This window comes from Azolla caroliniana, unplaced genomic scaffold (genome assembly GCF_043228905.1).
Source record: "Azolla caroliniana isolate FFs.n. ecotype wild unplaced genomic scaffold, voAzoCaro1.0.p SCAF_9, whole genome shotgun sequence".
Taxonomy (NCBI): domain Eukaryota; kingdom Viridiplantae; phylum Streptophyta; class Polypodiopsida; order Salviniales; family Salviniaceae; genus Azolla; species Azolla caroliniana.
In genome coordinates, this window is record NW_028230444.1 from 20390127 (window position 1) to 20412441 (window position 22315).

General features: G+C 37.4%; 1 protein-coding gene and 1 pseudogene across 3 annotated transcripts in view; one reads left to right on the top strand and one right to left on the bottom strand.

Moving 5' to 3' along the window:
* The window catches only part of LOC147860532 (uncharacterized), a 32788-nt gene that overhangs the window by 8744 nt on the left and 1729 nt on the right, over positions 1 to 22315 (top strand). Inside the window, exons 8-24 of one of the 3 annotated variants that reach the window (XM_087324259.1) lie at positions 759 to 822; positions 1745 to 1805; positions 2380 to 2492; positions 2711 to 2947; positions 4347 to 4455; positions 4545 to 4718; positions 4871 to 4978; positions 7542 to 7630; positions 7713 to 7842; positions 11463 to 11537; positions 11620 to 11751; positions 12151 to 12261; positions 13030 to 13098; positions 14289 to 14354; positions 16277 to 16405; positions 16574 to 16635; positions 17141 to 17461. In XM_087324259.1, the coding sequence (XP_087180385.1) occupies positions 759 to 822; positions 1745 to 1805; positions 2380 to 2492; positions 2711 to 2947; positions 4347 to 4455; positions 4545 to 4718; positions 4871 to 4978; positions 7542 to 7630; positions 7713 to 7842; positions 11463 to 11537; positions 11620 to 11751; positions 12151 to 12261; positions 13030 to 13098; positions 14289 to 14354; positions 16277 to 16405; positions 16574 to 16635; positions 17141 to 17461 (2050 nt within the window). The remainder of the gene's footprint in view (positions 1 to 758; positions 823 to 1744; positions 1806 to 2379; positions 2493 to 2710; positions 2948 to 4346; positions 4456 to 4544; positions 4719 to 4870; positions 4979 to 7541; positions 7631 to 7712; positions 7843 to 11462; positions 11538 to 11619; positions 11752 to 12150; positions 12262 to 13029; positions 13099 to 14288; positions 14355 to 16276; positions 16406 to 16573; positions 16636 to 17140; positions 17462 to 22315) is intronic. The other 2 variants (XM_087324260.1, XM_087324262.1) reach the window with 2 other exon arrangements.
* On the bottom strand, positions 19227 to 21808 carry LOC147860534 (uncharacterized; annotated as a pseudogene).

Sequence of the window (22315 nt, forward strand, 5' to 3'; positions counted from 1 at the left end):
ATAACTTATCAAGGCCTGTTTGATTTTCTTGGGTTTTTAAATTTCTATCTGTTATGTCAAAATTTGTAAGCTATAGAAATGCACAAGGAATCTTCATTGATGCTTAGCTTAGTTTTCAAGTATTACATGATCCTGTTTGTTGATAAATCACGATGGTAGACTAAGATGCATGCAACTAATGACGCAGTCTCAAAAGATGTTGCAAACTGAAAAATGAAGAAGCCACCCTCGTTGAAGTGTTCCTTGTGCACATTCATGAATCTAGAAGATGGAATGAATGCAGCCCGCAAATTTTTTATTTGTGTGCTATAAACTAATCAAGTTAAGTGCATATCTTCCAACACAAAAGGAGGTTAATTGAGGGGGATTGGATGGAAATCAACACAAAATGGGGATCCATACACCCTTGAGAAGAATCTGGTAGCCTGGTATAACTTTGGGTCTCCATAAGAAGAATTGCATGATATTATGCAGCTAAAGAGTCATGTTCTAGGCTCATTATCGTTGCCTCAGTTCTTGTAAAATAATCCTTGCTTGTAAAATTGAACACCTGAAATTTGTAATTCCACTTTAATAAAAGAAAGGTTGATAAAATATTGGAAAGTGGTCGATTGTGCTTGCAACTATTAGGTTCAAGTATGTCATAATATAATTTAAATGATCCGTTCTATCCTAGGTATTTGGAATATAATAATTCAATGGGGAGTTCTATCTTAAGGATATTCATCTAATTTGTTGTCATTGATCAACATTTTCAGCATGGATATCTGATATTGCAGCTATGGCTCAACAACCCCTTGCTGCATTTGCAATGGATAGGAGGTAAAAACTATTTTATCTTTATGAGATTTCTTGCTGTATGCTCATTATCATTATGCCCATGGATGTTGGGGAAATAATTCTCAAAGAGGCAACACCATAATCATCCATTTCCAAGGATAAGGGGAAGGGCAAAGCCTTCTTCACCAAGATAGCTATTTTAACATCTTTTTATGAGGCCAAACAAGAGATTACAAGAAAGAAAGATATATCGATGTCTTTTAAAAGGCCAAAATGCCCTCTAAGACCAAACAAGAGCTTACGTCTTAAATTCTGTCTTGTCTTTGAGACAACACTTTATTTGTCTCCACTAGAAGCAGGTGGCATGAAAGAGATAAGAACTATCATTGTGGGTCCATGTCATCTGCTCTAGTGAGGGAACAATGTCATAGTGGAGATGATCTAATCGAATGTCATATTTTTCTCAAGAGAGTGCATTTGCTTCCCCCATGTATTGTGCTTCCCATGAATATTCACATTGGTTTCTCGTGGAGGATGAGTGGGTGGGGTCTCCATGCTATCCTGGAAGGGTCATATAGCATGACTCACAAGATTATGGAATGAAACCATGTTGTCACCATTTAGTACCATTCTCTTGAGATTCCTCTTAGTCAAACTGCTTCTTGAAAGACTCAAAAGTGAAACTGTTGTATGATGTCTAATTCGGTCATTATCACTGCTGTTCTGAAATAGTGGCATTTGGGACCAAGGCTTTAATCCAAACAATATGGGATACCACTATATGTTGTATCTCCTGAGGTTGCCATCCTGTTCGTCCCATCTACATTGTGAAACATATAATGCAATCTGAAGTATTCAGTTCTTAAAAACCACACACATTCAATTTTTGTCGTCTATTTAAATAAGAAACTTATATATGGTATTTATTTTCTTTTTCTTACCAAAATCATCAATATTTTGGCAGCATTACGTTTTACGATGTTGGACGACTATCACTCGATGTTCTTGGCCGTATTAGAAATCTTGTATGTTCCTCACTTTTCTGAAGAATAATTTGACGCTAAAAGAATCTAAAATTTGGGATTGTTTGAAAGAGTGATACATTCAATATATGAGCTAGATAAACAGAATGTAATTGAACATGAGAGTCTTCTACTAAGCTTGCTAATTCTGTGCAATAAGAATTTTAAAATGCGAAGAATTCTTTCATTTGCATTCACTCACACTGTTCTCACATTTTCATTCTAACTTGAAAGATTATTGCCTCAAGGAAAACTAGAGATATAGATCCAAAGTAGCTTCATCATAATGATTATGGATCCAAGATATCCATATTCTCATATAACTCAAAATTTATCTATGCTCACACAAATCCAAAAGCATTTTTGGCATTTGATGTACTTGGGGTACATTTATCAATGATTCTCATGTTTCTTCTCAGACACTGGATAATTCAGCAATACAAGCTTGTAAAACACATGCTGGAAATCTGATGATTTTCGGCATAGGAACATGTAGTGTCAAGATTTAATGTAATGTTTTCTACATTTAATACAATTAGGACTCATCATTAAAAAAAACTTCTCTTGGAATTATCAGGATAATATACCTCTGTGTGCAACATGGATTAGAACTTTGGATGCTGATAAATTGATTTATGGAGATGACAAAGGATTCCTTAATACATTCAATTTCACCGATGAGTGGGGCGGGTTTGTTTAAATCGCCATTGAAGATAATCTTTTCAATTCTCTAACTATAAATGGTGTTTCTGTTTTATTATTTACACGAACCAGATTTGTTTGCATCTTCCATTCAAATATGTATTGTGCACATTGAGAGCATGGTCACTAATGAATAATGTAGAATATACGCTCTTGAAAATTTGATGCAGAGGCTGTGTTCATCTTTGATACCATTCATATTTCAGAGAAAATCCCAAAGTTTCTGCTGGAGTGGCTGATCATTTACTTCCAGGGATGTCAGAAGAACGACCTTGGAGAATTCATTCTTCTTGGGTGACAAGGCTGCTGTATCTCAGTCATTCATCCTCTCTATTGAGTAGCTCTATGGATGGTCAACTAATGATGTTAGACTTGGAAAAGCAAAGGAGAAAGTGGTCAACAAAAGAGCATCCACACGGCATTTGTGCCTTCGCATATGGAAGGTAATTTTCTCCCTATAGAAGAACATTTCTTTAGGTATGCAATAAGTCAATGCACTGAATAAAATGTGTCAAATACTACTATATGCTAGCATTCCTCATGAATTTCCTCTTACAAAAGGCTTTCAATTGAAGATCGATAGCAGAAATAATTCTAGAGTGATATGCAAGATTCAAATGAACCCTTGTGAATATATGCAGAGAGATCTACAATATTGGGTCATGGTTGGAAGTGGGATCATAGAATATTGGAATATATATTAATGTTTTTTAAGAAGCCAAAATGGTCAATAAGACCGAACAACAGATTACATCTTAAAATGTTGTCTAATCTTTGAGAAATATAATTAAACATAAGTAAATAAAAAGTAATTAGAAATATAATCAAGACATGACCAAAGAATCTTGTCATCTATGAATGCAAGATTCTCAATTCAGATATTTTACTTTGTCTTTAAAAGATCTCTAGCATAGGTTGATTCAGAATGGAGAGGTCTCCGAAGAGAGGAAAGTACCAGAGAGGGCGGGAGATAATGGCCTTTATTTGTTGATGATAAAGGTGGGGAGATTGTAGTCCATGAGGCTGAGGCCTACGTGCACTACAAATTGCTATTGCTGCCTCTATCATAACCCTTTTGCAATGTCCTGGTTGGAATCCCATTTGTGTATCCCTCAATTGATTTGTAGCATGAGTAGGAGAGATGGGGGCTAAAGAAAGCTGTGGTTGTCCTTTGTTGATGAGCTTGTGTGGCTGTGTTGTTTGTCAATAAGGAAACCGTCCAGAGAAAAGTGCCATTTTGGTCCAATATTAGACATCACACGTCAACAACTGATTTTCTCCATTTGGTACATACATACATACATATGTATGTATGTACATGCATCCATCCATCCATACAATCACATACTGAAAAATTGTGTCCTATATGTTGCATATATACACACACATAAAAACATTTGTACACACACAGTTAATCATTCATTTAAACATACATAACATACATTTATATACCTACAGAGATTCATTTATACATTCATACATTCATTCATATACACCTAGCTATGTCTTTATTCATAACATATGTATGTATATACATTTGCTCATTTACATTATCATTCCTTGCTTTCACACAAATATTCATGTATTCATTCATACATTTTCACTTTCTTTTGTATTTTAATTTCCACACCGCCATATATTCTATTGTAACACATACATACATCCATCCACCTTTACATTCATCTATCACTGAGTAATGTTTTGTAGTTTGCACATTTAATGTTTTCTTTAGTTCAAGAGAGATCCCCACTTGTGTAAGTATTTGGATACTCTCTCGTAAGATGGCATATGGTTTCCATTTGGATCCACATTCTAATTGATTGGAATATATTTTAATTGCAGAAAGTTAAATTTTATTGCAACCTGTGGTTTGGAGAGGCATGTTAATATCTGGAATCCCTTTACAGCAAAAATAATGGGAAATCTCATTGGCCATCAAGCCCCTGTCGTGGTCTGTTATTAAATTATGTCTTATTTTTAGGTTCATAAGATTAATTAATTGCTCGAGGCACTGAATGCAACCATCTATTTGGTAATCAGGATGTTGTTGTGAATGACAATGAAAATCAAATTATTAGTGTTGCATCTGATAATGTGATAAAGGTGTGGGAGATGAGAAACTACAAATGTATGCAAACAATTTATGCGAAATCAAGTGAAAAGTCTATAGATTCACCAATAATATGCAGGCTTTTGTATGATCAAGAGAAACATGTGAGTAAAAGGAATACAGATTAAATATCACTGTCAATGAGATAAATCATGTGATACGAACATTTGGACTAAAAATCAAATATACCCAAGGTAATTGTTCATTATGAGATTGTGAAGTTAAAGTTTTCTGACCATTTGTCTTTTTCCTTTAGATTCTTTTAGCAGGTGGATCATCCCTTGATGCATGGAAACAAAAAGGGTCAACTGAGCATAAAGTCAAAAAAGTTTGCTCTGTTTTGTATAACCCAATATTTCAGCAGGTTGTCACTACAGTTTAACAAATGCTTTTGAATTTGCATATATTATATTATCACTTCTCGAGTTGAAATAAGAAAGGAACCGAATCTTGATGATGATCACTAGAGACTTGAAATAGTACTGATTCCAATCCTATGAATAGGATTGAGCAAGAAAGGAAGGCAATTATATTTACTTGCATACAATATGTTTGAAAATAGGAGAAAGTATTGATACATTGTTGTTGGAAACATGTATCTTTTGTAATGACTCCAGCTTTATTATAGTTTGGTTGGTTTAGTAGTTATGAGGCTCAGTGGTTAAGAAAGAAAAAAAGATATATTCATGTCTTTTAAGAGGCCAAAATGTCCTATAAGTCCGAACAAGAAATTACATCTTAAAATGTTCTCTTGTCTTTTAGAACAAACCAAAATGAATATAACAAAATATAGGGTACTAAAGAATGTGGTCATCAGAGTCCTATCATGTTATTCCATGCTAATGTATTCAGAGCATAGCTTGCTTTGAGCACTCTAAATTTTTCAAAGTAACATTGCTGAATCCGCGTCCTGACCAGTTAAGGACATGAGCGCGTCCCTGACAGAAAGGGCAGAGCAACCAGTGCACACTGAGAGGCGGGCCGAGCACTTAAGAATATTTACTTAGATGGATGAAATGGGTTCCTTCGATCGAAGGATCCGCAACATGGGCTGCTTCAAGATGGGCAGATCTTTGAAGTGAGGGAAGTACCTTTGGTTCTGGAATGGTCTTTATCTTTGGATGACAAGGTTGATGATGCGGTGACACATTGCTATAGCCGATATATTTTAACCCCTTTCAAGTGTTTTGGTCAAGACCCCATTTGTGTAGCCCTTCATTGAATTGTAGCATTAGAGTGATGGAGCTAATGAAAGTTGTGATGATTGATGAGAAGAAGTTTTGAGCTAACCTATCACATAGCAGATGGTATGAAATAGATGTGCATTTATATATAAGGCCTCATGATAAATCCATCCTGTGATGTGTGTCAAACAGTGCCTTATAGGGGGCTAAGAAGCAGAGATGTTATGGGGCTGATCCATGCTCTTTCATTATCCAATTTAATGACATCAATTTGGATCATTCTATTCTTTTCCACATTGGTTACATTTAGGTATGGAAAATTCAAGCCATGTTGGAATGGGTTAGTGCATTTATACTCACGCCATGCTGACTGGCAAAATTCCTGCATTTCAGTATACCAACAATTATTATCTCTATGATGATCAAGTCGTTTTAATGACATAAGTTCCGGTCTTGAGTATCTTTGCTTAGGCAACCGACTAATCTGTTGGATGCCAGTCACTGATAGGAGTAACGCCTCTGTCAATGTTGAAGCAGTGATTCTTTGCTCCTTATCCTGCGGGCAATCTCTAAGACTAAGTTTTTTTTCGAATTTGTCCAATTATGTGCACTATGAAGGCTCGTCCCACATATTTCTACACCATAGAAGAAAGAAAGAAAGATATACTAACGTCTTTTAAGAGGTTAAAACGGCCTATAAGACCAAAACAAGAGGTTCAACAATGTTTTCTCAACTGAAACAAGAATTAATACAACCAAACAGTACCAAAGAATCTATATGTTAAAGAACTTAAGACTATAAACTTAGTTTGGAACTTTTGTCTTTGAAAAATTTCCATTATGGCCTCTCCAAGATGGAGAGATCTCCCTTGGCTTTTAGTCTTGGTCTTTGGATTCCTTTTCCTTGCACAGGGCCAAAGTCTTGCATGAAGCGGTAATGATGTCCCGCTCTTTTGAAATAAGAAATAGCACAATGACAAACATATTGTTCTACTGATTCATCCCTTGGTGGCACAATTGATAGACCCATTCTTCCATAGCTGTGCATGTATATCTGCCTATCTCAACCTCTAATTGATGTAAAGAAATCCTGAACTACTCTGTCACATGCCAGAGTGCCTGAGATAGATGGATGTGTATCATGAGGACTGGTGATAAATCCATCTTGAGATGTATGTCAGACGGCCTGATATTGGGCCATCTTCTTACCAACGAATGTTCTAGGGCTGATCTATTTTCTTTCATTATCCATTTTAATGATGTCAGTTCAGATCATTCTATTAGGTTTCACCTTGGTCATTTTGAAAGGTGGGAATCTAAGCTATATTGGAGCAAAGGTAGTGAGTGCATTTATATTCATGTCAATTGATTCGAACCATGTTTAATATGCTATTCTGACCACCTTCACTTGGACGATCACAGGGCACCCACGATGTGTTGCTATATTAGAATAAGGGTAGTGCATTTAAATTCACATCACTTGGAACCATTCTTGCATTTGAACAATCCATGATATTATATTACCCTAAGGTATAGATCTAAATTAATGCAACATCAAATTCTACATAGGTGGCATGTACGATTCTTTGATCAATGTGCTTTATCTTTATGAATGGCAAGACAGAGGATTTCCTTGGTTTAGTTATATTCTGGGGATCTCCAATGTTTGTTATGTTTCACTTATGCGCAATGATGCATTGCATATATTCAGAGAAGAAAAACATGTAGAATGTTTTATTCCAGGTTGTAATCGGAGAGGAGACAGATTCGACAGTCACAATATGGGACGTTGAGACTGGTTTAAAAACTTTTTCGTTCACTGATGTAAACAAGTAATATCTTTACAATGATAATCCATACTCCATAGTTATATTCTATAATTTTGTTTTGTAAGACACTAGTATTTCATGATAGGTCAAGGATGTCAGCAATGTCATTTGATTTCTCTGGGAGAAGGTTACTAATTGGAGGACAGGATGGGCGTTTAAGTATGTGGAACTTCAATAATGGCCAACAACTGAAAGAATTCAGAGGCTTTGGTCAGGTACTATTGCTTTCTACCTCTTTCATTTTTGAGAAACACATTGCAGATTTGCAGCCTTCAGCCGACTTGGTCTAATAACCATTCGGTCTCGTACCATTGCGTTTTTCCTGTTTCATATTTTAGGAATGCACTCCAGATTTACAGCCATCTTGATTGGTCCAACTTGATAGGAAGAAAAAGGGGGAGGGTATATCCGATTTTAAAAGTAATCTCAACTCATAATATTGATAGCCTAACTAGCCCAAAATGAACTTCATGACACTGATATGCAAAATAATTAGGGAAGCATTTGATGTATACCCGATCACATACTCTAAATGCAAAAACGGGAATGTGGTAGAACATCAGAGAGAAATGTGGCCTATGCAGTTTGAACAAGCTAGAGTGTCAAAATCTATATAAATAGGACGCTATATTGACTAGCTACCAAATCCACCTCTTTGTAGAAATAGGTTGCTATTTTTCTCATGTCCCCATCTAAACATGACCAAAGTGGAAAAGAAGAGAGTGATCCAAACTGATACTATTAACTTGGAAAACAAGATAACATGGCCCCAAAGCATCTCTTTCTTAGTAGGAAGATGGCCTACTATAAGACACTTTTTACAGTCATCGGAGGATGGATTCATCATCAGACCATCTTATATGGACATACATCTATCCTATCCACTGTGCAGTGTGGCAGGGCAGCTGTGAATTTCATCACATAAGTTAGAGATTGAGGTAGGCAGATGTGCACAAATACCTCTAGAAGAACAAATATTTCGATTGTGTCATCAGGAAGTGGAATCTGAAGAACACTAAGATTTTTCATCTTTCTTTTCATCTGTGTAGATCAGTTGGGGCTGAATAGATGAGTTGGTATTGTATGAGATGGGAGTCCACATACAGATTCTCTAAGACATTGTTGTCACTGTCGACTGAAACAAAGAGTTGAACGTCAAGTGGATTGTGATTAGGAATGGAATCTTTCCGGCTTTACTTAATGCTTTCTTAAACGTAGTAACACATGATACCGATATTAATTTATCATACTTAATTAATACGACTATGGAATACTATTCTGTTCGACTGTCAATTATATATATATAATCTGCCTAACAGAGATACTGAACAACAGTACACAACACAGCATATACTCTAGCTACATAAATTATATTACTTATAACCAAAACAGACCGATGTTGTTACAATGCTCTCGGTCCCTTTTTATAGGTGACCTGAGAGACTCTTCCAAGATAATACACTTGCCATTCGGCAAGAACCTACAGTTACACTGTCCTATTTTTTAACTATTCTATTTTCTTACTCGGCTAAAAATACTATTTCGGCTACTTCCTTTACCATTAGTCCTTTTACGATTACGACTCCGACTAGTTTGTTGACCCGGCTTCGTCATTGTTCCAATCTTCGTGGTCATGTTCGTTCTGGTCGTTGTCCTCAGGCTCGTCTTCGTCGGCATCCTCATTCAAAATATCCAGCAAATTCGGTTCTTTTTCTTCCTGATCTTCATTTTGGTGAAAGTCGTCCGGAGTTTGCTGATCTTCTGTTTGATGTGAATGCTAAGCCCTCATAGGGGACTCTCTTCTTCTCCTGATCATCGTCCGTCCTAGGCTTGTTGTGGTGCGTCTGGTCTTCCTTAGGATCAGCTTGGTTTGCCTGTGGCGCTGTATGCAGCTGGTCTTGTTGTAACATTTCAGCTTCTTTGGGGTTAACAGTTGCCTCGCCTGTTCGGATTGCTGCGATGTGTCGTCGTTGCTCTCCTCAGTTGCTTGCTGCTAACTTTCCTTTTGACGACATTCCTTCTCAGAGGAGTCAAGTTCTAACGCAAGTTGAATTTGTTGGTCGTCGTATTCTTCCAGTAACTTGGTACTTTCCTCCATATGGTGGCTTGCCAGTTCGTAGAAATCCCCTGACAACTCATCTTGAACAGTGGTCAGGTTTGCTTCATCCATCTTGAAAAATTCCTCACCTTTCTTTTTCCTGTTTTTGTGGTCGGTCCACAATAATTGCAACTCAGCTGCTTGAGTTGACCACTTCTTCCAGCCGTTTTGCAGAGCCTCTGTGATTGCCTGATGCATCGTCCTCTTGTGTCGGTTCAATATGGCTTGTACTTTTTCCTCCCCCATGCTGAGCTGATACTTTAGAACACTCATTTCATTTTTTAGTTCCTCTTGTCAAGCTGCTGCTGAGTCGTGCTCAAACTGCAGTTTCGCTTCCGCCACCATGAGTGCGGTTCGCAACTGTTCATATTTATCCGTGAGCTGTTTGTAGTGTTGAGTCATGTCCTCCTTTTCTGCTTCGAATCTAGCTATGTGTTGTTGACATAACTCCTCCTGTGCTTTAAGATGCCCGTTGAGATCATCTATTATTCTTTGCTTCCTGCGAAAATGTATTTTGAGTGCTGTGTGTTGATCATTGAGTTGATCAAACTCCTCCTTCTGGGTTTGAAGCGTGTCTTGGAGTTGTTTCTGGAACCCTTCCATTTATTAATGCCCCCTTCGGAGTCAGTCTCTCATCCTTTGCACTTCAGTGTCCGCCTCCTGTAGGATGGTCTGTACTAGGTTGATTGGGCGACATCCATTCTCCTTGTTCTCTGTTTGTAACAGATGTAACCGGGCGTGCCAAAATATTGTGTTGTCACTGTCAACTAAAACAAAGAGTTGAACGTCTTAATCACCAAGTCGTTCTATCAAGTGGATTGTGATTAGGAATGGAATCTTTCCGGCTTTACTTAATGCTTTCTTAAACGTAGTAACACAGGATACCGAGATTAATTTATCATACTTAATTAATACGACTATGGAATACAATTCTGTTCGATTGTCAATTATATATATAATCTATGTATAGAGATACTGAACATCAGTACACAACATAGCATATACTCTAACTACACAAATTATATTACTTATAACCAAAACAGACCGATGTTGTTACAATGCTCTCGGTCCCTTTTATAGGCGACTTGAGAGACTCTTCCAAGATAATACACTTGCCGTTCGGCAAGAACCTACACTTTCACCAACTGTCCTATTTTTTAATTAGTCTATTTTCTTACTTGGCTAAAAATACTATTTCGGCTACTTCCTTTCCCATTAGTCCTTTTACGACTCCGACTCCGACTCCGACCCCGACTAGCTTGTCGACCCGTATACTTTGGCCAGCCGACCGGCTACCAGACATTGCCATAGCTATGGCTATATCTCCCAATATAGAACTTTCTTTTTATTCGTGGAACGAAATTTCTCCTAGCACATTCCCATACAGGTGAGTTAGAGTGTTCTAGAAGCGTTGGTGTATTCTCTGACTCCAAATCAATGGATATAGAAATCTAGAGGCCTTTTACCTAGCTTAAACAGCGTTTTCTAAAATAGTGGGGGCATTGTTTTGCTTGCAAGTTGAACGAGACATTCACTCCCATTTTGTATTTCAAACTGCCTGTATGCTGGGCTGCAGAATAGTTTAGGATGTGTGACATAGCATTCACCTTTGTTGGAATGACCATTTGAAGATATATTATCTTAAAATTGTTCAGCATTTAAAGCATATAAATCAACTAATTCAAATTGAAAAAATGCTTTCATGTTTTGTTGAAACAATTTATGAGCTGTTGATAGAATGAGGTTAGCTGTGTTGCATGCTTAGAAGAAGGTAAAGTCAAATTTGTTGGTGCTGGAGGTTGGAATGGAAAGGTGAGTTTGTCTAGACTTTAATATATTCTAAGATCTTAAATAGTAATTTATTATTGTTATTATATAAAACGAATAGTTGTAGGTCTGTATATGGGGAGATGGTGTCAAAGAGAGAGAAATGGTTGAACATGTTACTCGAGGTCATTCTGATGATATTATATGCATGGCTATATTCCCTCCTAATTGTTTTGCAACTGGAAGCTATGATGGGAAGGTATGATTTCCAGTTTTTTGAAAAAATTATGAAATTTTCAGTAATACAAAATACTGGGTTAGTGTTGTGGATTGTCAGGTAGTAATTACGATTAGATTCCATATAGAATCAAAATTCTCCTTATTCAATTTATTCTAATTTTCATGGAAAATAATTTGGTTCTGGCATGAATCAGTTAATTTCTTTCTGATTATTTCTCTAAATGTTTTGGTAGTGAATGCAATCAGATTTCCTATAAATTTATTTGTGCTTGAAGTTTTTCTCACTGTTTTAATTTTCATCAAAAATAATCTGCTACTTGCAAGAATCAAATTTATTACTCCAAATTTATTTGTGCTGAATTGCTAATGTTTTGATGGCTGCCAAGAACTCAAATATAACATATTAACTAAATTTCAGGTGATTGTTTGGAAGGTGGATGGTGTGATTAGATGTGTTCTTCAAGCTTCTGATCTTCATTCAAATGAGAATATTTGTAATCCTATAACGAGCCTGTTAACCTTGCCTATGGTATTGCTTTCTCCTTTAATATGACATTAGGAGAACTAATTATCATTAAAAATGTATTTGGGTTACTTTTATATTTACTGTGTAATATTTATTTTATTTTGATTTGTTCTCAAAGACGAGACAACACTTAAAATTTAATCTCTTATTTGGTCCTATAGGACATTTTGGCCTCTTAAAATACGTTAATATATCTTTCTTTCTTTCTTTTGTCCTACAGAAGTCTTCTCCAAGAATGTGTGATCAGTTGAAATAAAATATCTTTCTTTGGATAAGAAATTAAGATTGTAATTTTTTTTGCTTGTACCTAGAAACTCTAGAAATATATGCTGATTAAATAATCTTTAGGAAGATTATAAAAGAGTCTGGTATGCAGCATATTTGTTCTGTGATGTTCTGCTCAACCATTTAACTCCAACATGAAAGCTGACAAAATAAACCATACCATAGTTAACTCCTGACGCAGTGAAAACAAGGATTCACATAAAATAGCTGCTTCAGTCAATTTAGGCCTACCCCAGAAGAACAACTTGTAAACAAAATTGTGTTTTCAGAATATGATGTAATGTATAAGTATATAAATATTATAATATATTTATATTAATACCAAATTGGTCTATGAGACAGGACCAGGTTAACATTATGAGCTTATATGAACTGAAACTTCAATTGAGAAAGTTGTAGAATTGCTAAGTTCCATGTATTCGTGTCTTTTACTCATATAAAGAAGGAATTTAATTTTCGTTTTCTCTATATATAATTGCTCTCTAGGAGAAAGTGTTGATTAGTGTTTCTGCACATGGATATATCTACTTTTGGAAAGTTCCTGAACCTAAACCTGTAAGTTTGGAATTTTTTCAGTATTTCGAAAAGCAAAACATCAAGAAATATTGTTAGATTGAAAATTTATGTGGAGTTGCAAAAGAATGCCTGGAGTAAAACTAAAATACAAAATAGAAAACTAGCTGAAACTTCAGGATAGGCTATATGGGCAACTGAATACAAGGATGTAAGACCCTGAACCTATCTCAGTTGCATTTGAGAGATTAATAGATTCCTTCAAATGCAGCCTTGGGAATTTTAAAGATTTTGCAGATTTCTTTTGATCTCATACTCCTTCACGCGCATACAAAGACATCTAGAATCTCTACATGCATTTTATGAAGAAAAAAATCTACTTGAGAACCTTTGTAAGGCAAAATTTATGATATTTAATACAACTGAAGCATGGGTGAATAGGTTCGATCACGAATTCCTATTTTGTAGACTGCCAGTAATGTACATCAACCTATGTATATGGGAACCTTGAAGGAGGCATGCACAACCAGTGTCTCCAGAGGAATGCAGCTTTGGGAATACCTGAGAGATGTTGTGCTTATGTACAATTACAAGGGCTACATAACAGGATATGGTTGTTAAATACATTGGTCACACCCACCTCTTGAATGCAGCAGAGATATGGGCACCTGGCTTCTGAAATGTAGACAATTGAAGAAACAATGAAAAGTTGTTAGCCACGATGATTGCCTGCATGATAGGAGCAAAACATCAGTATCTCATGAGATAATAAGAGCTGATTTAGGAGCAGCAGTCAAAGAGGCAGGTTTTCATTGAATTTTGCAGGTACTTCTCATCTATAAATTGGCAGAGGAAAGATTGGGATTCATTAATGGAAGATTGGTGCGAAGTACATGACGTGGATATGGTTGCACTCCCACCAATTAAAGAGTATAGCCTTGATTGTCCAGTTTTGAATATGACTGAGTTAAAGAGAAATAAAGTAGGATAAGTGCAGCTAGGCTGGAAAAGGACCAATTCTAAATTCTGCTTCATATGTATGTCCTTGCATGGTTATATTATTCAGGCCAAGTATATGGAGAAACAAAGATCACAGGCCATTTGCATTGCCATAGGGCATATCTAATATCATCTGATCAGCAGACAATTTTAATTTTTGTCAGCTCTCCTAGGCCATTATCATCTTTTAGAGACATTAATATATTGTTCTTTCCTTCTTGTTGCATTTTCAGGTGTATGAAGCTTCACTTGGACATGTAGCTCAACCAGGTCCAATGTGCGTTGATTTCAAGAACCAGGTAAGCTACCATTGCAACATTGTACCAGTAAAGTAGAAAAAAGAAAGATACATTAGCGTCTTTTTAAGAGGCTGAAATGGCCTATAAGAAAAACCAAGATTACAGCAAAAGAAATGTGACTAAGTAAAAAGTAAATAAATAAAACGTGACAAAATGTAAAGAATCTAACTCTCGTAGAGTTTGAGTATGTGGAAGCGTAGTGCGTGTGTGAGCAAGAGAAGGAATCAGAGAAAATAACCTGAAATAATAAAATACACAGTACGGGGATGATAGCCTATGCACTGAAGAAGACAGAAAGATATATTAACGTCTTTTAAGAGGCCAAAATGGCCTATAAGACCAAACAAGATATTACATCTTAAGTGTTGTCTCGTCTTTGAGAACAACAAATCAAAAAAATAAGTAAATAATGCACCTTAAAGATAAAAGTATATAAGATAAAAAGAGACGAGGGAATCTGGTTTTCGGCACATGTGAGATTCTCAAGTTAGATATATTGTAGCTTTTGTCTTTGAAAGATCTCAAGCATAGGTCGATCCAGAATGGAAATGTCTCCGAAGCGAGGGAAGCACCTGTGATGGCGGGAGATAATGGGCCAAGGAGGTTTTATATACAAGTGCTCAAGGGTCTACCACATTATTTGTAGTTGGTGGAATCTACTCATAGATATCTACTCCAGTACGATTCTGTCATCGAATATATGATATTCTTTGAAAACTAATTAGATATCACAATCTAATTCTTCGTGTAATTAGATAATTGACATGGAGGCATCATGGGGTTTCCACTCTTGAGGATTGGCACAATGGTATGCTGAGTCCATCTAGTAGGGAAACCGTCACATATGGCTCTATTAAAGATGTGTGCTAGCATGAGAACAAGGTGTCACGGCCATAGATAAAGCACTGACCAACCAATCCATCATGATCCAGGGCCTTCCCAAATTGTGGAGTAAAAAAGGTGGATTCATGTGGGGGTGAGCCATGTGGGTGGGGAAGAGGAGGTTGCCCCAAGATATCATATAGGACCTTTGCATATTCATGCCACACCAGAGGTGAGGCCACTTCTGTGGTAGTTTGCCTCTCATTAAACATTTTCATGCTCTTGTCCTAAAAACAAGCGATACAAATGATCTTCAAATTTAGCTAAATACAATCTCTTCTTCTTCCTTACGAGGCGTTGGAAGGTTGCTCTTGCTTGTTTGTGTGTATAGATTCCCCGAGTTACTTCACGTTGCAAGCATCTCCTTGTATCACGACATTCCTCATCATACCAACTATTTTGTATTACTCTACCAAGTTTGGAGGGGATTGGCTGTTGTGTGAGGAAATGCATTTGTGTCTGCTTTATGCAATGATTTTGGCAATCCTTGGGTAATTTCATCAAGGGGTGCGAAAGGATCCAAATCTAGCATGCCATTGTATACTCCACAACTATACACATCAATTGTCTCGCGAGTAAATCGATACTTAGCCAGCTCACTCTCCTTAGCGTATACATCATCCATCCTTTACCTCAAAGTGTAGATATGCATGATTTGTTGCCAAGCCAATAGGTCCACCAGATATAGTGAACTCTTTCATTTCAGCTATAAAAGATGGAGATCCCATTAGATAATTGACTGTGCTTGCACCTCCTTTTGGTTCCAACATGTCAGAGCATCCAATCCAGGTCATTCGAAAACTAAGGATGAACAAACAACTACTGCAAACACTGCAAATACTGATGATGTGAATTATTCGAAAACCTAGGAAAATCTATGAATTTTGTGATTTTAAGATGCTTCTTTATCTGGAGATTTGGATATAGGTTACATCATCAGAAAACAATATCACAAACCTCATAATTTTCATGCTTTCAAAATTCCTTTTTATAGATTCGAAAATTTCAAGCTGATATATGGCTTTGTGCTTGATAATCAGATTCTCTTTACATCAGACATAAAAGGATATGTTAAGGCATGGACAATGAAGGAACTAATATTTTCAAAAGAGAGCGTTGATTCAAAGTTATCAGAATTATTTTGTTTCCGTGCACATCATGGAACAATTGTGAGTATCCATAGCAAAAGCCAGGTTTTAACTTGTCTTTTTCACCAGTTCCATGGTGAATTATGATCTTAACTGATAACAAGTATCAAATGTTTGAATATTGACGCCAATCACTATGACTCAAGACATAATGGTGCTCTGATTGAGTTTGTTTTCCATACTTTTCAGGTTTCCATGATTTTTATAGAGGAGAAGAAACTGATTCTCACAGCATCTATTTTCTTTGCTTGGTATACGTTCGTTAATGCATAAACTTGGAGCAAATGTATCGTTCTATCATATGAACTTTTTAACAAATATAAATACTGGTTTCACATAATTGTGAATGACCAGAATTTCCATGATCATATTTAGTAAGCTCAGTGTTCACACACTTGGCTTTTATTCTTGTAAATGGAGGAATTCATTTATGATGACAATCCGGTCCCCAAGATAATGACTACAAGTTATAGTTGGTAGTAGGTACTTGGATACTCATGCAACCAACTCAAAAACTTCAAACATAAAACTCGTACCATGAAGGTGAATGAGTGCATGTAAAATATACCCTATATACTGGAATGCCACATAGGTCACATCTCATTGTTCTAAAAACGTCATATTATATGTTTTCATTTTATCTCTCTGCATCTAAAGGATATATGTGCTCTTTACAGTCAGATTAAAATTTAAATGGCATAATATGTTTGAGTGTTAATTTATTATATTTTTATGTCAAACTGCAAATATTTTCAGCCGATTATGGACAGACACAGGAATCAAGATAGGCCAGTTTGGACAATCAAATACATGGAATTTACAGGTACCTGAAACATGGGCAAAGAAGAATCCTTCTTATATAGCGAACATTCCTCAAGCGCAAGATTTTGATTCTATATCCAGCAGTACCCGCTCAAGCTCAAGAATTAGCACTAGTGCGTCTTCAGGAAGATGTTCCAGCAACAGTAGACAAACCAGTAGGGGAAGTGGCAGTAGTGCACCCTTGGTAATAACTTCAGAAAATGAAGAAATTGATGACGAAAATCGAGATACTTCATTGAAATGTCAAAGTTTTAGGTCAGTCACATTTTCTGTCCTGTGATTATTCTCATGTAGAAATGTATGTGGATGTATTTGATTATTTTTGGCATATGGCATACTGTACTGTATGGATATGCCTTACATTTATAAGAATTCAATCGGATGCCAGTCTTCTAGCAATAGATTGCCAAAAGTCTATGAAGTCAATCAATAGTAGAACTGAAGTGAGAGGCGGGTTCTTTCACCAATTATTTTTGTTAATTTTGGCAGATTCCATCCAATTCATGGTTTGTATTAGCAAGTTCTACCAATGAAATAGGTAGAATGACGGGAAATATAAAGGAGGCAAGGGTTTTTATTAGCAAATGGAGTGGAACCCCCCTTTTTATGCATTTCATGTGTTCGATCTCATGAGCCTCAGAAAAGATATTAAATGTCTCTCTGTCCATTATCCTACACCTTAGACAAGGTGCTTCCCTCGCTTCCAAGACCTCACCATCTTGGGTCAGCCAAAGTGGCAATCTTTTGAAGGCTGAAGTTTAGAATAATTAAGTGATTAGCTAACAAGATTCTCTAGCGTCTTAGGAAGTTTGGACTCAGAGGCCATTTTGGTTGGTGTTCTCTACTTTTGCTGTGTTTATTTTAGAGCAGACAATGTTTTCAGATGTAATCTCTCATTCAGTGTCATAGGAAAATTTGTCCATATAAAGGATGTTAATGTGCCTTTCTTTTTTGTTAAGTACCTTCCGTTCTGGAAAAGAACCGCGAAGACGAAAGCTTAAAAGGAACACTAGAAAAAGGGGGATAGAGTAAATCTCACCAAAAACTAGAAGGCAAATGGCCACTCCTAAATGTCTTTTAAGAAAGAAAGAAAGAAGATATATTAACATCTTTTAAGAGGCCAAAATGGCCTATGAGACCAAATAAGAGATTACATCTTGAGTGTTGTCTCGTCTTTGAGAACAAATCAAAATAAAATAAATATTACACAGTAAATATAAAAGTAAATAACATGAAAAGAGAAGAAACGAGGGAATCTGGTTTTTGGCACATGTAAGATTCTCAAATTAGGTATATTGTAGCATTTGTCTTTGAAAGATCTCTAGCATAGGTCTATCCAGAATAGAAATTTCTCCGAAGCGAGGGAAGCACCTACTATGGCAGGAGATAATGGCTTTTATCTATCGATGACAAGGGTGTCGAGGTCGTGGTCTATGGGGCCGGGGCCTACGTGCACGGCAAATTGCTATTGCCCGATCAATTGTAACCCCTTTGTTATGTCCTGGTCTGGAGCTCATTTGTGTATCCCGCGATGGACTTCTAGCATTAGTAGGAGTGATGGGGCTAAATAAAGTTGCGATTGTGCGTTGTGGATGAGCTTGTGTGGCTGTATTCTTCAATAACTTTTCCTGATGTCTCTTGACCTCTAGCAAGAAAAGTCCTAGGCATCGTTGGTCCTCATATTCCACTACCTTGCGTAGTGGGTCAAAGCCTTGTTTAAAGAGGCAATGGTATCTCCCTCTGATTTCATAAAAGACACTAAAATGACAAACATAGTGTTCCTCAGATTCCACTCCTTGATGACACAATTGGCAAATTCTCTCTTCTAGAGGTAGTCGTGTATATCTGCCTACTTCAATCTGTAGCTGATGTGATGAAGTTCGCAGCTGCCCTATCACAATACACAGTGCATAGGATAGATGTATGTCCATATAAGGTGGCCTGATGACGAATCCATCCTCCGATGTATGTAAGAAGTGTATCTTATAGTGGGCCATCTTTGTGCTAAGTGGTATTTTGGGCTGATCCATGTTATCTTGTTTTCCAAGTTAATAATATCAGTTTGGATCACTCTATTCTTTTCCACTTTCGTCATATTTAGGTGGGGCCAGTCCAAGCTATATATTGGAACGGGGGTAGTGCATTTATACTCATGCCATGTGACTCGAACCATTGCTGCATTTCAGCATACCAACAATGAGTGTCTCCATTTTCACCCAGTTGTCTTGATGACATTAGTGCCAACCTTGGGTACCTTCGTTTAGAGAGCTCCCAAAGACGTTAGATAAATGTCACTGATTGGAACAATGCCTTGGTTATTATAGGTGCTGCTCCCATCTCTGCCCGGATTATATCGTGGGGCACCGATGCTTTGCTCCTTATCATGCGAGCAATCATTGACACTAAAGGTCTCTCTAAATCGTTCTAATGATTTGGCTTGTTAAGACTTGATCCCCATGTTTCTACTCCATAGAGAAGAGTTGGTGTGACAAGTGTATCAAATAACCATAGCTTAGTCCGTGGCTCTTGGAACTGCAAATGTGCACATTGTCTCTCGAGAGCACCAAGGGCTGCATATCCACGAGAAAGTCGAGCACAAGCAGCCTCCTGTAAGGAGAACCTAGGTCCTGTAAATGTTACTCCTAGGTATGTGTAGGAGCGTGTGTATTCTACCTTTTCCTCTCCCAAGAAGAATTCTGGTTCTGATCGTGTTACCTATGCTTGAGTGGTGTTAAAAACCATCACTTTAGTTTTGTCCATGTTGATTGACAAACCTTTGTCCGTACAAAATAGTTTTAAGGCATTTAGATGTCTTTGTAGTCCCTCCAGAGAGTCAGAAATGAGCACAATGGCATCAGCATATAGTAATATTTGTATAGCAATACCTGCTAGGTGTGCTCCGGAACCTCCGAATCTCTCCAATTGTCTATATAGAGACCGAAGAGAGTGGGGGATAGTGGGCATCCTTGCTTCACTCGAATTGTGCTAGCCACCGCCTTTGACAAGCCCTTGGGAGACCGCACTTTTCATGACACGGATTCATAGAGTGCATAGACTCCCCATTGCATATATGTAGGAACACCAAGGGCTTCTAGTCGCTACATAAGTCGAGCACGTGGTAGTGTCAAAGGCTTTTCGGAAATCCAAAAAGCAGCAATAAATCCTCTTATTGTGGGTTCTGCCCTCAATAAGGATCCGTAGGGTGAGTATGTGGTCCAAAGTTGTGAACCCCTTCCGAAAGCCTGCCTGTCCAACTGAATGGCAGCCATTCTACTCTGCCCATATACTCAATTCTGATTCTAGAATCGAGCCATATAGTTTAGCCAAGTAATGGCCAATCATGATTGTCCTATAGTTGCTTGGCATCATGGGGTCTCCACTTTTGAGGATTGGCACAATGGTATGCTGAGTCCATCTAGTAGGGAAACCTTCACACATGGCTCTATTAAAGATGTGTGCTAGCAATGGGAGCAAGCTGTCGCGGGCATAGATAAAGTTCTCACCCACCAATCCATCATGATCTTGGGCCTTCCCAAATTGTAGCAGATCAATGGTATTTCTTACATTTTGTGGTGTAAAGAAGGTTAATTCATGTGGGAGTGATGCATTCGGGTGGGGAAGAGGAGGTTGCCTCGGGATATCATATAGAACCTTTGTATATTCATGCCACACCTGAGGTGAGGTCAATTGTGTGGTGGGTTCCCTCTCATTAAACATTTTCCATGCTCTTTTACTCTCTTGTCCTAGGAACAAGCGATACAAAGGATCTTCAAATTTAGCCAAATACAATCTCTTCTTCTTCCGTACGAGGCGTTGGAAGGTTTCTCTTGCTTGGTTGTGTGTATAAATGCCCCAAGTTACATGACTCTGCAAGCATCTCCTTGTATCACGACATTCCTCATCATACCAACTGTTTTGTATTACTCTACCAAGTTTGGGGGGATTGGCTGTTGTGTGAGGGAAGGCATTTTTGGCTGCTTTATGCAATGATTTGAACAATCCTTGGGTAAGTTCTTCAAGGGGTGCAAAAGGATCCAGAGCTAGCATGCCATTGTATACACCACAACTATACACATCAATTGTCTCGTGAGTAAATAGATACTTAGCCAGCCCACTCTCCTTAGCATATACATCCTTTGTGCATCCATCCTTTACCTCGAAGCGTAGATATGCATGATCAGCTGCCAAGCCAATAGGTCTACCCGATATAGTGAACACTTTTATTTTAGGTATAAGAGATGGAGATCCCATCTGTGCTTGCACCCCCTTTTGGGTTTCAACATGTCAAAGCATCTGATCCAGGCCATTGTGACAAGCCCTTATATATCACAAATCCATGCGCACTTCCCAAGGCTAGAAAGTGTTTTCCATATTCAGTTATAGCGCTCATATCTTGAGCTTGTCGCTTTAGACCAACCTCTTTTGCCATAACTTCTCCATAAACAGCCTCGTTGGTGTTAAACATAGGTGTTTGTTCATGCTTGGTTCGTGCAATGCTTTAGATATTTCGTTAGTATTCATAGCAATATCTGTGTTTTTCAATGTATCTTCAAAATATCCAACATCTGTCCGTAGAGAGCTGTTGCAATTCCATATGGTCATGCGTAGGGTCTCATAGGCCATATATCATCATGCGTTCTCTTCTCTGTAATAATGACCTTGCCATCTCTATATATGGCCCATTTTACTTCCTTTCTTGCATCAAGCACTCGTGGCATGTTTTCTTTGCGGTGTGCTACTTGGGCTGGAGTGAGAACGTCATCTAAGTATATTTTTTCACCCTTGAGTGCCTTTCTTTTAGAGAGGAAAGCTTTTTTCTTGTCAATATCCATGAAGCAGATGATAAGGGCTTTAGCTCTAGACTTATCTCTTCCCATCCTCCACACCAAAGCAAATGGAATATGTGATGCTCCAATCTTTGTTCCGAGAAAGAAAGATATATTAACGTCTTTTACGAGGCCAAAATGGCCTATAAGACCAAATAAGAGATTATGTCTTAAAACGTTGTCTCATCTTTGAGAACAACAAAATCAAAATAAATGTAACTAAGCAAAAAAGTAAATAGAAATAGAAATAGAGTAAGACATGACAGAATATCGTCATCTATTC